This window comes from Athene noctua, chromosome 1 (assembly GCF_965140245.1).
Source record: "Athene noctua chromosome 1, bAthNoc1.hap1.1, whole genome shotgun sequence".
Taxonomy (NCBI): domain Eukaryota; kingdom Metazoa; phylum Chordata; class Aves; order Strigiformes; family Strigidae; genus Athene; species Athene noctua.
In genome coordinates, this window is record NC_134037.1 from 166,689,376 (window position 1) to 166,705,442 (window position 16,067).

Here is a 16,067-nt window from a genome sequence, read left to right on the forward strand (position 1 = left end):
AGCCCACCACCATGTCCCTCCTTTCATTTCTGACTCACCGTTGCAATGACTTGGTCAGTCCTAGGGTCACTCTGTGACTTTTAGTCCCAGCCTTCTTCCTCAGTCTATTGCTTTTCTTGTTTTTCTTCTTTTTCTTTCTATTCCCTTTGCTAACAGTCTCTTTAGTTGCTTAAAGTAGAAAGTGTTGGACCACTGATGAACTGTAAAAGCATCTCTAACGTATATTCTGTCTATTTAGATTTTGGTGTTTAAGCATTACAAGTCAAAGAGACTTTTCCCATACCTTCCTGGTTTGCATCCTCCTGCCTAAGCGTTTGAGATCTGATGTGCAGCTCCACATCCCCCTTAGCTTGGCATTAGTATAACGTAACTCTGTTGTGAAATGTAAAAATAAGAACTCACCTTGCATAAATACAGACCTGAACGTTGCCACTTTGCCATGGTTTCTGAATTGGTGCTTTCTACACTCAGATTATGATGATAATCATTGCATGAGTTATGCCTCATTGGCATACAGCTGTGCTGAGAAAGGAACGAGATACCGAAGTGTTTGTTCTCCTATTTTCCAGATTACTGGTGCATTACAGCCCTTGAATGCCTCTGTGCACCATATCCAGAGTAATGGTGCAGAAGTATATTCTGGGACAGTGGCTTCTCAGGTTCTTGTTGGACTGCATCAGCCAGCTCCGCTAGCGGCGGTTTCTTCGTCCCTGAAGGACATTGTGAAGCGCGTGTATGAAGTGATTGACACAGAAGTGCAAGGTTATTATAATCCTGTCATTGGGGAAGCTTTTTTAGGGGGATTCATCCCTCTTCACTTGGGATTTTATCTATATGACTACCAGTTTGCTTTCAGAAATAGCATAGTGGTTCTTGTAAACTTTGCAGATATGGCCCTAACCTTTCCATTATAGGATGGAGAGGGTTGCAGTTGATATTTTGAAGTGAATAGTTGGGGGGGGGGGAATACTCCTGATTCCTCAGTTAAATTTATTTTCTCCTAATAGCATAGCCCATGAAAAATGCAGATGAAAAAGCAAAGGTGTCCATATTTGTAGCACAGTCATTAGTTGTATTAAACAGGCTGTTAAAAAAAAGTGTTTTCTTGGGCAGCAGAGACACTTTGTTTTTATAGATATGTGTTACTTTCAGTAGCTTGCAAGAAATAACTCATATTTATAGTGTGTTACTTACTATAGCGTATTACTACCTACTTTTTTAATGTTAGGTAAGTATTTAAATATATTGTTTCAATTACTTTAATCTACTTATTACTGTGTGGTTATCTGAATACTTTCACTCCTGAAATGCATCCATAAGTACTGTTGTCATCACTTCTTATTCCATGTTTACTTTTGAAAGCTCAGTGCAACTTCCAGTGAAATCACTGGGTAGATCTCCTTCCTTTTGCCGCTGACATCTCTTAGGTTTGGATAACATCCTGCAACTGTAAGCAGGAGCTGCCACTAACTGGCCTCTTATTCCAAAGAACTGGAGTAAAAAGTGATTGGGTTATAACTCTTTCGGGGAAGGGCGGAATTCTGATTTCATTGCACCCATATACATCCAGAATTGCTTCATCAGTTACTGCAGATTTGCAGTGAATCTATCATATCTAGAGCCTGGTCTACACACATTGCAGACCAATCTTGATGCTGCTTTCAGTATCTGTGCAAGATGTGTTCCTTTTCTTAGATGTCAATGAATGTTCCTATGCTGAATTCAATGCTTGTCCAGAGAAAAACACCTGTGTAAATCTAGAGGGTTATTACAGCTGCAATCCTCAGCATGAACACGCAGATATCCCTCACCAGCTGAGTCAAAGAAAGGAAGGTAAGTAATGTAGGACTCACCTTGGGAAATACTGAGAATGTTTCTGCAGGACTCTGTGGTTTGTTGCAGGAGACACCTGCAAGGCAAAGATTTCTGGAGCACACGGTGCCCCTTCTCCTCCTGTTGGTAGAGGATGCCACAGAAGCCAGCTGTTAGCTATTTCTGATTGAAATGCAGTGTATTTATTTCACAATACCTGGCTGTTTCTCCTATCTTGCCCTTAACTGTCCTCATTCCCCTGACAAACCCTCTAGCTTTAGACCCGGGCTGCTTCTCAGAGCAAGTTATTCACTGTCAGTACACCTTGCCAGCCTTCTGGGAAAATACGGTTTATGACAATATTTGTACACAAAGCATCCTTCCCACTTTGACTGCGTGACTGCAGCCAGGGCTCAGTGGTTGTATAATCCCACCCTGAGCTGCTGCACTGTCACTCTGCTGGAGGCAGCCAGAGTTCGGCAGTGGGTGAAATAATACTTTGAGGTACAAGTTCAGCAAAATATGGAGGCATGTACTTATAGCCCACAGACATCAATGGGCCTGCTAATAGGCTTTAAGTTAATGAGATAAAGAAGTGCTTGCAGATTCAATGCTTTAGTTAGAAAACAATTTTACAATCCTTTAATCTCAAAAATTCAGATAATGTATTACTTTATGCTTTTGTGATACGATAATACGTTAATTTTAATTTCTATTTATATTACTTCTATTGCTGCTTTTCAGCTGCGGAAAACATGAACAGTATTATTTTGGATTTTCTTTGTTAGGAATACTTTAACTCTTTGATAATACTATTTTTACCCTAGGCATGGCAGCATCTACTCCAAGTTCAGCATTAGATCCTGTTAACACTAGCAATAGCTCTCCATCTATAAGTAATTCAAGTCTCTTGACCATAACTAAAGACACCGGGTGCTGTAAGTAACCTTGGATTTGAATGAATACTGTCTTGTTTTTAATTCAGATACTTTTTGATCCCTTTTTCCTGGGGCTGCTTGAGTTACAAGAGGGTGTTCACAGAAGCTGATAATAGTTTTGGAGTGAATCTCCACCTATGGAAATGGAAAGAGAGAGGCTTCCCCAACGGGACATTCAGATCAGGGAGTGGTGTGCTGTGAAGTGGCCACTGGAGAAGCTCTGCTGTCATCCCCATGGCTACTGAAGGGAACTGGCCTTCTGGAAGTGGAGGTGGATGCACTGGGCTTCTTGAGCCACTTGTGCCTGGTGTGTCATTCAAGTGCCGGTCCCATCACAGGGTTTGTGTGGGATAATCCCCCAGCACGCAAATTATGCCAGTGAGAGATGTGTGAGGCCAGCATCACTTAACTCTCCCTGGACCCAGCTCACTGCATATCCCAGGTTTTTCCTGGAACAAGGTATGGAAGGATCTGCTACTGACCATAGGAGCTTCTCCTGGCCACAGCCACTGGGATACAGGCCTCTTGCTTTTGAGTCCATGAAGATGTTGGTGGGGGACATGAATCAGGGAGGTTGGCCACAGCTACCCTACACTGGAGTTAGTTAGCCTTTGTGAATACTCTCCCTTCTATATATTATAGCTGTCTGTGGGACTGTGATGGGAACAAACCCCAGTAGCTTTTTCTTCAAAGTGACTTCAGCCCTTTCAGGAAAGAGTTATCACCATCCTTTTAACAACATCCTGTCTTCTTGTGGGCGGAAATAGCTTGAAGTAGTTCTTTGCCTAGTTCAGAGTGACAGGCTGGGTAGTCTTGATCTTCATCCACAACTTCTGATCCAAGCTGAAACCAGAGGAATTAAACTGAAGCCCCTCTAGTGCAGCAGTAGTATGGCTTTGGGGGTGTTTGGCAGCCACCTGGCTCAGAGTCCTGGAAACTGTTGTGTCCTATTGAAACAATTTAAGAAAACTTTTTTTCTCAGGCTAACCATTATCATGAAGGAACTGAAGTGGCAGCAGCATGCCATGGTCTCTAGGTTGCTGTGGGATGTTTATCTCACCTGACCCCAGCTGTCTACAGGAGAGGTGTCTAGTCTGGGCTAGAACCCTAGTTAGTGGAGACAGACAGGCCCTGCTGGAGGGAAACCTACTCCTCCTTCAAGGAGAGGAATCATCTCTGAAGGGCCCTGTCTTTTCCCATTGACATGACAATGATTGCACTGAATGAGAGTGGCATAAATAGGTGAAATGCTGCCTGCCACTCCGCCCCCAGCCTCTATAAATTGGAGTCTGTGGCATTTGTCCAGGCATAAATCAAGGCAGCCTTTTCTTGAGGAGGTGCATTTTGATGATTAAAGTGACAAGAGGCAAAACTTATGGGGAGTATACAGATTCACTATTCCAAACATTCCTGTTGCTTGAACCTGTAGCTCACTGGCTGATTATTAGTGTTACTAGAGAGTCAACACAAATATGTATAGTAAAAGTAAATAAAAAGAGTAAGCACTCAATTAATCACTTTAGTGGAATGGTTCATGGATGAGGGGACCTGCTAGTGTGAGAGGGACAGATTATCTCCTGGTGTAATTTAAAGAGGAGCTTCCCCTATTGATCGTTAAAGTGCTTGTCTATAATGGATTTAGACTAGCATAATGCTTAAAAGATGAAATGTTTCTTTTTCTATGATGACTCTTCCTGGGACTGCAATAGATCCCTCTGCAATTAGAAACCACCAAATCTTCAGCGTTACGAACAACAGTTTTGAAATGTCCTGGCATGTCACTTCTACTCTGAACCATACTTTCCAAGTACAAGTGTTCAAGGGCAAAGAGATTGTACAAAACCTGAAGACAAAGGAAATGAAAATGGACGTGTCGCAGCTGGAAGCAGGTGTGATGTATTCAGTAGAGATCAGGTATGAAACCTGTGGAAAAACCAGCACCTCCCGCCAAAATGTAAAAACAGGTAAATAGCCACTTTAAAATATATATACATTCTTTCTCCTTCTCTCTCTCTCTCTCTCTCTTCATTCACTTGTGGTTCAGCAATGATCCATTTGGCCCTCCCAGAACTCCATTTCCCATCTCCTTCAGCACCTTTTCTCTCCTCTACCCCAGCATTTATGCAACCCGGACTATCAGGCAGCAGAGCTCTGGCCTTAGTTGATAAAGCAGTGCCAGAGCTGACTCAGACTATTACAGATAACAGGCTAAACTAGCTTTTTTTTTTTTTTTTTTTTTTTTTTGGTGCCTGGCACTGCATTCTGCTGCCACCCATCTCCCATCAGGCCCCATTTTTCTTGATTGATGACTGTGGCCAGTGAGAAATTCAGTCAACTTGTTTGTCAAGGGCTCAGCTAAGATAAGAAAGGTGCCCAGAGGAAGGCAAGATTCAGCTGAATATTTGTGAATGACAGGATTAAAGGGAGTAACAAGATCTGTGTAAGAAAGCTTGCAGAATACCTGCACAATTTTGTTCAATTAACTAGTGATGATAGATCCCTGAGACCCTAGGGTGTTGAACAAACATATTTTTGCTTTTCCTTTCTCTGTAAATTATTTCCTAAGCCTTCAAGCAAATAAAAAAAAAAAATCACTCCCCATTTTCTTTGAAAAGCAGGCAGTGAACTATTTAATACTGGCCACAGTGAGAATGCTGCTGTTTATGTTTATCCATAAAAGCCTTCCCTTTGATCAGACAAGGGATGACTCCAGTTTGGGTCAGAAGGAAATTACTCCCTTTGTAGAAGGAAAGTAGGAAGTCTAGTGGTTACAGCAACAGGGGGCTGAATTTCAGAGTATGAAGTTGGAGACCTCAAGAAAAAGAAAAGTTTTCCAAAGATCAGTCCAAAGAGTAACAGCTTCAGATTGCTTATACAGGTTAAAGTGGTTATAGATTCCTTGACTCTTGGTTTTGGCTCACATGCTCTGTACATTATCCGTCAGGGCTTACCAGACAGAGAAGGTGCATGCACTGCTTTTTGTTATTTTCAGTTTAAGAATATATTTATTATCTATGCTCTCAAGATCAGGAAAAAAAAATAATTGTGACTGGTGGACTAGAGATGAGCTCACAGGTACTTCAACCCTGGGAGTAACTCAAATGCAGGAGTTGTGTAGGGTCAGGTCCACAAGGATATGTGTATAACCACTTGTCATGCAGCTGTAATTAGGTATCTAAATATCTTTATGGGCCTGATGTTAAGTGCATCTCTTCAACGTATAGGAAGCTTGTAACAGAATATCAACTTTATTTTCTTGGTTTAATAACAATTCTTTCAACCTTCTCCTCCCCTTCTCCCTCCATCATCTGAAATTTTGGTCTGGGTACATCAGTTTTGATTGAATCTTTTACTCTTCTGATTTGTGAGTGTGTATTTTAATATTGTGTCATACAGAGGCCAAGGTATTTGGTGTTACTATGAGGATTCTCAACTACAATTTCACTGATGATTTCCATAATGTCAGCAGTTCAGCATATGAAGAATTTTCAAGACTGTTGCTTGAACAGGTAATGCTAGAATATCTGTGGGTGATATTTTTTTTTCAATTTAGAATTTATTTAATGTAATAGAGGATTTTATGCCTAACTGAAATATCCCTTGGAAATCATCATACTGTTTCATGTGACCTTTCTTATAATTAAAAAAAAAAATTCAACTGACTAGACAGATTAAGCTCTTGGCCTTATTAGCAATGGAACCAATGAGAATTTTCCCTTATAGAAGAGTAAATGAATTAAAAATGCAGGCATGCAACAGGAACTCTTTTCCTTGGATCTTTGGCTTGGCAATAAACTCACACTGAACTGAGTTGAGGCTTTTTAATGAATTATTGAAATGACATTGCTGGCATTCATTTCAGTGCTGCCCTCTCAATAAATGTCTGACTGCTCACAAAGGTCTTTCTTCTTTAAGGAAAAGTTATGGGGTCATGTTTTCTTCTCCAGCCCCATTCATTGCATACACACATGTAGTCACTGTCCAAGCTCAGGTGTAATCAGCCATAAACAAAACTTGTGTCGTGAAGTCTACTACCAACTCAGCTTCCCAAACAGGGGGGACATTTCAGATGCAGCAATGTCTTACAGTTTTGCTGTAGAGAACAGGGCCCATAGAGAGGAATTGGGAACTCCATCCAGAACAAGGCTTTCTCAAAACAAAGGGTGACTCATAAACATATGTGAATATAAATACGAGGAAAAACGCAATAATGGACCTATATTTTCAAAGGCAGCACAGAAGATGTGTTTGCTCATGAGAAATTATAAATTGAACCTCCTGACATGGTTTTATTTCCCATAGCTGCAAGTCGTTCGCTTTTGTTGTGGATTTTTGTGAGTGAATCTTCTCTGAGACTAATGCAGACCTAATTGGCATCATGGGATTGGGAAGGAAAAGGAGTGTTGCCCATCTGTGTTCCTTCTGCCTCCTTGGGTGTTTGGGAGCGCATCTCCCTGTCACATCCTTTCTCCTCTCTTTTTTTGCTTCCCCACCCTGATGTGAGCTTAGACCAGTTAAACAGCTTGTTTGTAGGAATTTATGGAGCAAACTCTTGACTAAATGGGAACAAAGCTGTGTTGATTTATGGTGCTGCATTGTGTGCTCAAAGGCATGCTTTGAGGTGTAGGTAGGAACAAAAGGCTCTTGCAAGGAGATGCCTTCTAGAGATGTAAGGTAAAACTGCCAGTTCCTGCACAGCTCAAATATTGACAGCAGTATGCCAGCTTTAACGTCCAGAGTAACACCATTTGTCCAAGTGATGTGTCTACGTACAGTTTGGTAATCATCTATGATGTAATTGTGATATTGCGTTGAAGCTGGGCTGTCTCAAACACATTTTCTTGGAGTGACCCACCCCCATTTTTCTTGTCTCTCATCCTGAGATTTCTTTGTCATTGGACTTGGCTGCAGGCTGGACTTGGGCTGGTGAGTTTCAAGTACTCCCTGAGGGCTAAAGCTATGTCCGTACTGGAAAATGAAACATTCCCTGAACCATTCTCTGGCACTAACAGCAGCTGGCACAAACCAGCCTGCATCTGTACAGTTGTGTCTTCCAAAGTATGTCGGTCACATTCAGATAGCCTGTTGGGACTGGCCCCTGGCCAAAGCTAAGTGTCAAACTCTGCCTGGGTACTGCCTGGGCGACTGCTAGCTGGTAGCAGTCAAAATCAAGCCAGAGTCTGCTCCAGCAACAGTGGAGATGACCAGGTTCCAGAGTCTGAGAGTGCAGAGGTGAATACATAGGAGGTTTGGGGCAAAAAGCTTATGTGACATACAGAGCTAACATCAAGGGTCTGATCCATGCAGACTTAGTGGGCCAGTTCAGCTGTGATGCAGGCAAACAGGGGCAGAAGGAATTCTGCTTGAGCCAAAATGAAATTTGGTTTGTAAGACCAGTAGTCAGATAGGTACCATTTTTGAGGGTACCTAGGTGCACCAAGGAGACTCACACTTCTCTGTGCCTCAATAATCACTGAAAAGTAAGATTTCTGAAACACTTTGAAACTTTTATTTTTACAACATTTTCTATAAATCTTTAAAATGGTGCCACCACAGTTCAGTTTTAAAAGGAGCTATTCCTGTTAATTGTCGATGTTTCTCTCCCTTTGCTCAGCTTGAAAATTCATTTCCACCCAACATTTCTGCTTTATACAAATCTGGGAAGCTGAAAGTGCAGACTGAATCCCTGCAAGCCGGAAGCATCATTGTGAGGCTCAGAATCACTGTACAGGATCCTGAGTTCCCAGTCGATGCCTCCACATTTGCCCCAGTGCTTTCTTACATGCACAATGGCTCTGTGCTTTTGGTGGATCAGCAAAACACTGCAATAGAAGGTAATTTTTATTATTTTCTTTTTCAAGCATGAAAACAGGGTTTGTATTTTGATCACGCACAATATCACCATTATTCATGAAAAGTACTTTACAGAGAGACAAAGTTTATGGTTTGTTGGAGGGAAAACCATGATGTGGAAAATCATCCATGGGCATTTATCCATAAATCCCAAAGTGATCAGATGAAGGAGCACTGGCTCTCCCCGGGTACCTGCAGGCACTGCTTCCCTTCACAGTGTTTAAGGACGAGTGGATTCCTTGGTTTCCCTATTATTTTTCCTCACCTCTCCTCTTTGTGAGAAGTTGGAAGTTTGCCATATCTTCCTCGCCCTGAATTGCAGATAGGATTACCGTGGAATATTTGTAGCCTTTAGATACACATGCCCTATACGGAGTTTTGTGCTTCAAGACTGTGGGGCTGTATTTGGGCCAGGGTTTAAGAAAATAAATCTAACATCTTCACTACAGAAATCCAGCCAGAGTAATTCCCAAATGTCCTCTCAGTGAATAGGACTACAGAAACATGTGTGGAATTTATGTTAAACTAGGCCTTTTTTTGATCTTCAGTAATCACCATTTTTATCTTCAAAGGCTAAGTTCTGGCTTCAGGTTTCCCAGCTGGCAGAGCCACAGAGTTCAAAAAGTTTCCAAAGCCAAAAGAATGAGTAATTCTTCTCTCTCAGTGTATTGAGCCCTTAAAAGCTTATGTACTGCAATGAGGGAAAACTCCCTTTGGGGTTGTAAAGCATATGGATGTTAAGGAGAACAGGACAGGAAAAAAACAGAAGAGACAAATTGCACCTGAAGCCTACAAATATCACAGTGGTAGCAGATACTGAATTGCAAGATTCTGATGTGTGCCAAAATGTTTTACAAGTGTTATTGATCCTAGGAGCAAAAGAGTGGGGAGGAAGAAGGCAATAGCTCTGGACTGTTAGTTTAATTGCAGAGAACCAGGTGGCTTCCAGTAGCACCATGCTTAGCCAGGAGCCCAGCCAACTCCTCCACTCCTCCTTAGGGGTTGAGAAAAGGCATCTATTTCTCAGCTCTGTCCAAACAAGCATTGGTTTGACATATATTTCTTAAAGTCAAATGTGAAAAATAAGGCGAAGGAGTACAGCGTATGAAGGAAAGATTTGTATAATGGGCTGTTTTGCTTCCTGACCCCCGAGATCCCTGGGACGTGTCCTTGGACAGTAAGCCTGCATGGATCCTCTGCACCAGTGGAGCAATGCCACCTGGATCCACTGTGGAGCCTGACCACCAAAAGGCTATATGCTTGGTTTACTGACAGTGGCAGAGCAGGGAATTCAACTTTGAAACAGCAAGGATGAGAAGTCAGAAGGGATAGCACAACTGAAGGGAGCGGAACAATTGCATCTCTCTTTGAAGACTCATAAATTATTATGTTTACTGCTATGATGAACAGAGACACTAAAATGTCTGTCTGTAGTGTGAGGCATGGTAAGAAAAGAGAAAGGGATGTGTGCTGCTGAGTCAGGCCTGAGATCCATCTAGCACTATATCATGTCCTCAGTAGCAGCCAGGAGCCAATTCCTGGAGAAGTGTTAGAATACAGCAAGTGTAGACGATGCCTCTCACTGATACTCTCTTAGCCACCGCTTGTTTTCAGCTCCAGAACTCACTGAATCCAAAGTGATTTCTTTGAGTTTCCCATGTTCCCCATGCAGTCATGCAGACCTTTAGCATCTGCACCATCATTAGGCAAAGAATTTCACAGATTTTTACCCACTGCATGTACATCTCACAGGTATAATGGGTAATCAGAGTGAACACAAAGGTGGTTTTTTTATAATTTTTGGAGTAGGACTGTTGGCTGAAGTGTGTGTGTAGGGAAGGCAGTTGCCAAACATGAAATGCCAGAGAGATGCCAAGAGTGCAGAAAGAGAGCCCAGAGCACACCTTGGCTGAGATGTCATGGTTATAGAGGAAAAAAGTGCAGTGTGTGTGTGTGTATGTATGCGCATGAGTGATGTACTAGTTCCTGTGAGCACGGAGAAGAGAACATACGTGTTTTGGCCTGATGAGTGATTGAATGTGTCCATCAGAGGTGAAGGAATTTGCATAAAAAGCCATGCTGAATGATGAGAAAGGAAACCCTCAGAGACAATGGAGCCAGTGAATGTAAGTTATTTGCCAATTAGCTCGGGAGCATCTCTTGGTGTTTGAAACCATCAGGAGTCACAATCACTTCATAGCATAGCGAGGCACTAATGAGAGCACTTTCATTGCTGGTGCTTTAGTCAATCCTGTATCCCCTCTGAGTGGCTCAGGCTGTAACGTAATAGGCAGATGTTGGCCACAGGCACTTGAAATTGTCTAATGGAAACAGTCACGGATAAAACAATTATCTAAAGATGAAGAAAGCAAAAGTAATTTGTTAGCTGGAAGAAAGTAAAAGGGGAGGACTGCAAGCAGAAAGATGAATGCATGTATGTACATGCACACACCCGCTTGCACTGTTTCTAGAATGTGACTTTCCTTTGTTTCAGAGAAATAATCACAGTGATTAATCTCTGCATGTTTGCAGAACAAGCACTAATGCTAATGTATTTTTCAAAACAATTTTATAGCTGCTGATCAGATTATTTGTCCCAAGACACAGTTTTCAGGCTAATCTTCTGCTCTCCCTCACTTACGGTCCTGAGGCAGTGAAGGTGTATGCACAAGGGATTTACTGAGATTGTTAATGTCCAAAGTATAAACTTGGCCAAGAAGGCTCCAGAGAGACCTGATAGCGGCCTTCCAGTACTTAAAGGGGTCTACAGGAAAGATGGTGAAGGACTCTATGAGGAAGTGTAGTGAGAAGATGAGGGGTAATGGTTTTGAACTGACAGAGGGTAGATTTAGATTAGATGTAAGGAAGAAATTCTTTGCTGTGAGGGTGTTGAGACACTGGCACAGGTTGCCCAGAGAAGCTGTGGCTGCCCCCTCCCTGGCAGTGTTCAAGGCCAGGTTGGATGGGGCTTGGAGCAACCTGGTCTAGTGGAAGATGTCCCTGCCCGTGGCAGGGAGTTGAAGACAGATGATCTTTAAGGTTCCAACCCAAACCATTCTATGACTCTATGATTCTATGTTTGCTGAAACAGTGTATGAATGGTAATATAAGGCTCTAGATCTAAATCCTTCAAGAGTGAAGAGACTCGGCAGCAAAATAGATCTACAACTCCATGAAAGAAGCATCTCTAACTGATTCAGAGCAGCTGAGATGATAAGATATAAGGAACACCCTTAGAGTGCATTCATGCATTAATGAACCAGGATTTTTTTTCTGAGACTACCAGAAAGAGGTGACCTAGTTTGAAAGTTGTACCTTTTGAGAAGAAATCTGTCATAAAATGAGTTTTTTGCCCTTAGCACTTCCGCTGTTAAGAACTGAAGAGTGCTCATGGGAGTTACTTGCATTTACCTTTTATTTGAAGCAGAAGATTATTTGGATTAAGTCTCTATTTAATATTCTATCTACTGTTAGCTAGTGGTAACAGATCTATTCATTATCTGATGTATCTGGAGGTTCTGTACACAGAACTTGGTATAATGTATGCTTTTGATATAGCTAAAGTGCAAGCCTATGATATTTTTTTCACTTCAATTGTTTATTTCTAAAAAAAAAAAAAATTATTAAAGAATTCTTTACCTGAAGAAAATATTTTTCAGAGTACAAGGACAAAGATTGATTTTTATTTGAGAGAATAACAACATAGATAGCGTTCTGCATCACTCAGAGCTTGGCTGTCAGTCAAATGACAAAAATCAGTTAAATGATGAAAAAGGAAGAACACATTAATAAGTTCAAAAACTGAAGAAAAGACTACTTTATGATTATTTCTAGCTTAATGCAGCCAGAAGGGAGGCTGACTGATGTTCTGGTTTTGGTCTTATAGACTGGGATGAATGTGCTTCTTACACCGAGAATGACTGCTCTGTGTTTGCAGAGTGTATCAATTTGATGGGCTCATACCTGTGCAGATGCAAGACAACCATGGATACTAATCCATCCCGACCTGGAAGAAACTGTGAGGGTGAGCAAGACTGGCATATAGTTTCCCTTTGCCATGAAAGGTTGGAATAAGTTGTGGTTTTTTACTTCTGTTTTTACTGCAACCGTTTATATAGCACACAACATGTATATAGATGCACCTTTGCAGCCTCTGGCTGAAGGAGTATACATGGTCTGTCTTTGAACATGAAGGTGAACCTTATATATATTTTCAGATTAAATCTCCTTGAGATCCTTCTTGATTAGCCTAATAACTGACTGCTGAGCAACATGAAGAGTACTTTTTCCTCTTTTGGCATGTCTGCAACTTATTTTCTCCCACTGTAATGATCCATGGCCTATTAACCAGACAGGGAGACCCAGGAATCAAATCTGCTTCTTTGTGTACACACAAACAGGATTCAACACCATAAAAATCACGTATGCTACACTGTGTTAATGAAATATCCAAGACCTGTTTCTGTAACACTATTATGCATGGCTGAGTGGTCTCAGTCCCATTTTCAGGTCAGACCCTGGTGCCTCCTCATCCAGTTTGAGGTCCCATTTCAATGTGCATTTGCTGTGTTGCAGGTGAGATTGTGGAGCCTCTCACTGAAACAGTGACTCCTGAAATAACAAACAGCACAGAGTTTGCTCCTGAAGTAGTAAGCCCCGCAGGCCCTGCTTCCCCTGCCACCACTGAGACGCTGCCTGCTGTAGGCTCTGAGATGAGCACTGCCGCACACCTCTCTGAGGCACTGCCCCTGGGTGACAGGCAAGTGCCCCACAGTCAATCTCCCACCAGCGCTCCTCTGGCCCTTTGGGAAAAAGGCCTGGCAACACAGATGGGCTTCAGCAGGGACAACAGCACCATGGCCACAGGGGTTGCAGCCAGCGAGGAACTGGCCATGAGCTCAGAGTGGCATGCGGCCATAAATCCATCACAGCAAAGCTCTGTGGCAGAGACTTCCCCCGGTGCATCGCAGCGAGCAGCTGCTCTCACAAACGCTCCCATGGGCACAGCCAGGCAAGAGCAACTCACTTCGCTGGTGCTGGTGTTTCCAAATCAAACAGCCTCTGCTACCACCAGAAGTCACACAGCTTTTGGTGTGCCTCAAGCCAACTCTCAAGGTGGCCCCGGTGCAACTCTGCCAGCCACAGGGGATGCTAGTGTTTTCACCCTCAACACCACTCTCAGCGCACATGTAGAGATGGGAGGAGAGAACAGCTCTTGGTCTGAGAAATACACTGGAGACCTGGGGTCATCAGGTCTGCCAGGTGCTTCTCCAGCTACCAGCCTGATGCCCGGCCCCACCATGGACCGCAGTGAGTATGTGTTTGGTGGGGGCCTGCATGCGTGGTAATTTGGTTGCATAAGAAGCAAAGCCTCACTCAGAGTTGGGAAAGGTGCACAGCTGGGGTCAGTGGTCTGGGGTGAAGGTGTCTGAAACTAGTTTTTCTATGTCAAAATTATTTTCTTGCAGGAACTGGCACTTTTTTTCTAAATCAGCATGTCAAAATAATTTCTCTTTTGGTGATTTGGCAGTTAGTTCCCTAGATGTTACATTTCCTCATCTCAAAGCAGACGAAGCAGATCATAGAGTGCACTGAGCATGGCTCATCAAAACATATGCTGCTTGTCCTTTTGCCACACATCTTGGTTTCTCCTGCATGCTCTGGCACCAGGGTACTGCAGCAGCAGCCTCCTACAGAATCACCTTAGAGACCCGGGAAGGCAAACAACCTGCCTTCCTGTTCCTCTCAGCAGAGGATGGATTAGGCAGAGCCCTGCAAATCCCCTGTGGGGCAGGAGCTTTGTGGAAACCTGTGAGCCACTTTTTCAAGAGATGTAACTGAGAGTAACTAGGCTGGCATGGAGAGCTTAATCTGTTTGGATCTGGGCAGGTGCATTGCAGCTAATTAGGGGATTTTTCTGTTGATTAGAGCTGAATCATATTTCAGTCTTAGAGTCAGATTTGGTCTTTAAATTATGGTTTTGTTTGGAATAGGAATGCTGCTGTCTCTGCACATCACTACATGTATTTGTTTTAGTGTATTAGTAAATGATATTTCAGTTTTGTTTCTGCCTCTCATGCCTTCCATATCTCTCCGATTCCAAACCTCATGCCCCTCTGCTCTTTTCCCCTCCCATATGATCACATGTTCCTGGGGGTCTCCACTCATCCAGCCCCACTTCTGGTTCTTCCTCATTCCTTTCTCTCTGTATAGCCTTTTTTTTCGTCCCTGTAAGGCCAGCTCTGCTGCTTCTCCAGCCTCTCTTGTACCACCAGTCCTGACCACCAGTGCTACTGTCCACTTCTCCAGTCCTGCTAAGTTCTGGGCAGCCATGCCAATGCCCCTATTCAGCTTTTGCCTTCTCTCTTCTTCATGCTCTTCTTTGCTCTGCCTGGCATGGGTGAGATCTGGGAACAGAGCCGGGTGAATAACTGATTTGGGACCTTGGTGGCCAAGTGGATGAAACAAATAATTTTGGCCTGAACGTGCTGACCTGAATTGAAAAGCTCCATTTACTGCTTTGCTTTGTGTTCCCCCTGACTTCTTTCAATGTAGGGAAGAGTTAAAAAACATTGAATTTTTTTAAAATTAAAATAAAAAATGTTCTTTAAAAAAAAATCAAAATAGCTAATTTTAACTGACAAAAAAACAAAGGTCTTTTTCTTCCAGCTGGAAAACAAATTAAAGAATTCCACATAAACAAGTTCAGTTTATAAAAACTTGTTTTCTTTTCCTGATGAATCGAATATTCAGCCAAGTGCTGGGAAAGAAGCTTGTGAAGGGATTATGCCTGGGGAACAAGAGAAAGAGCCACCACAGTAGTACCTCACTAACCCGGGGCAGGAAATTCAGAGGGCAAAAATCTGCATCTGGTGAAGTTTAATATAGAGCTCCTCCTTGTGGCAACATCTCTGATCTGGATGGTCAACCTCAGCCGACTCTTCATAAAGGCTGTCATGTCTTTTAAACATAGATTTTTTTTTTTCCCCCCTGAAAATTGTTCAGAACATTTTCCCCTCTCATATCAGATAACCGAGTGTGGTTTATCTCTTAAATACCTATATTCACAAGCCAGGACAAACCATAGCAAAAAGCAAGCCCAAATCCTTTGATGTGATGGGTGGTGGTGAGGGTTCTTTTGGGATCAGAAGTATGCTGGATAAAGGAGGCCTGCTTTGGTGGCTTGCTTTAAGCAGGCACAACTTTCTCCTTTCCCCTGCAAAGCTTTACTTGATGGCTATTTCTCTGCCTCTCGTACCTGTCCCAGCTCAAGGTATTATTGCCCCCAGTGTGACTGGAAAGAACTCTGGTGTAACATGGTCCACTGAGTTTATGTAGAGTCTGGCTTTTCAATTCTTGCTACTTCAGAAAAAAACAGCCAATATGGGAGACTAAAACTCAGTATAGGAGTCTGACAGTCTCAGAGCTGGAAGCTGGTGGTTATATACTGTTGAAGTCAGGACA

General features: G+C 42.6%; 1 protein-coding gene across 2 annotated transcripts in view; it reads left to right on the plus strand.

The window, feature by feature from the left end:
* Positions 1-16,067, plus strand: part of UMODL1 (uromodulin like 1) — a 53,434-nt gene that overhangs the window by 12,684 nt on the left and 24,683 nt on the right. For both annotated transcript variants that reach the window (XM_074929312.1, XM_074929322.1), the window contains exons 5-12: positions 570-762; positions 1,696-1,833; positions 2,640-2,750; positions 4,460-4,714; positions 6,147-6,259; positions 8,365-8,584; positions 12,490-12,627; positions 13,179-13,913. In XM_074929312.1, the coding sequence (XP_074785413.1) occupies positions 570-762; positions 1,696-1,833; positions 2,640-2,750; positions 4,460-4,714; positions 6,147-6,259; positions 8,365-8,584; positions 12,490-12,627; positions 13,179-13,913 (1,903 nt within the window). The remainder of the gene's footprint in view (positions 1-569; positions 763-1,695; positions 1,834-2,639; positions 2,751-4,459; positions 4,715-6,146; positions 6,260-8,364; positions 8,585-12,489; positions 12,628-13,178; positions 13,914-16,067) is intronic.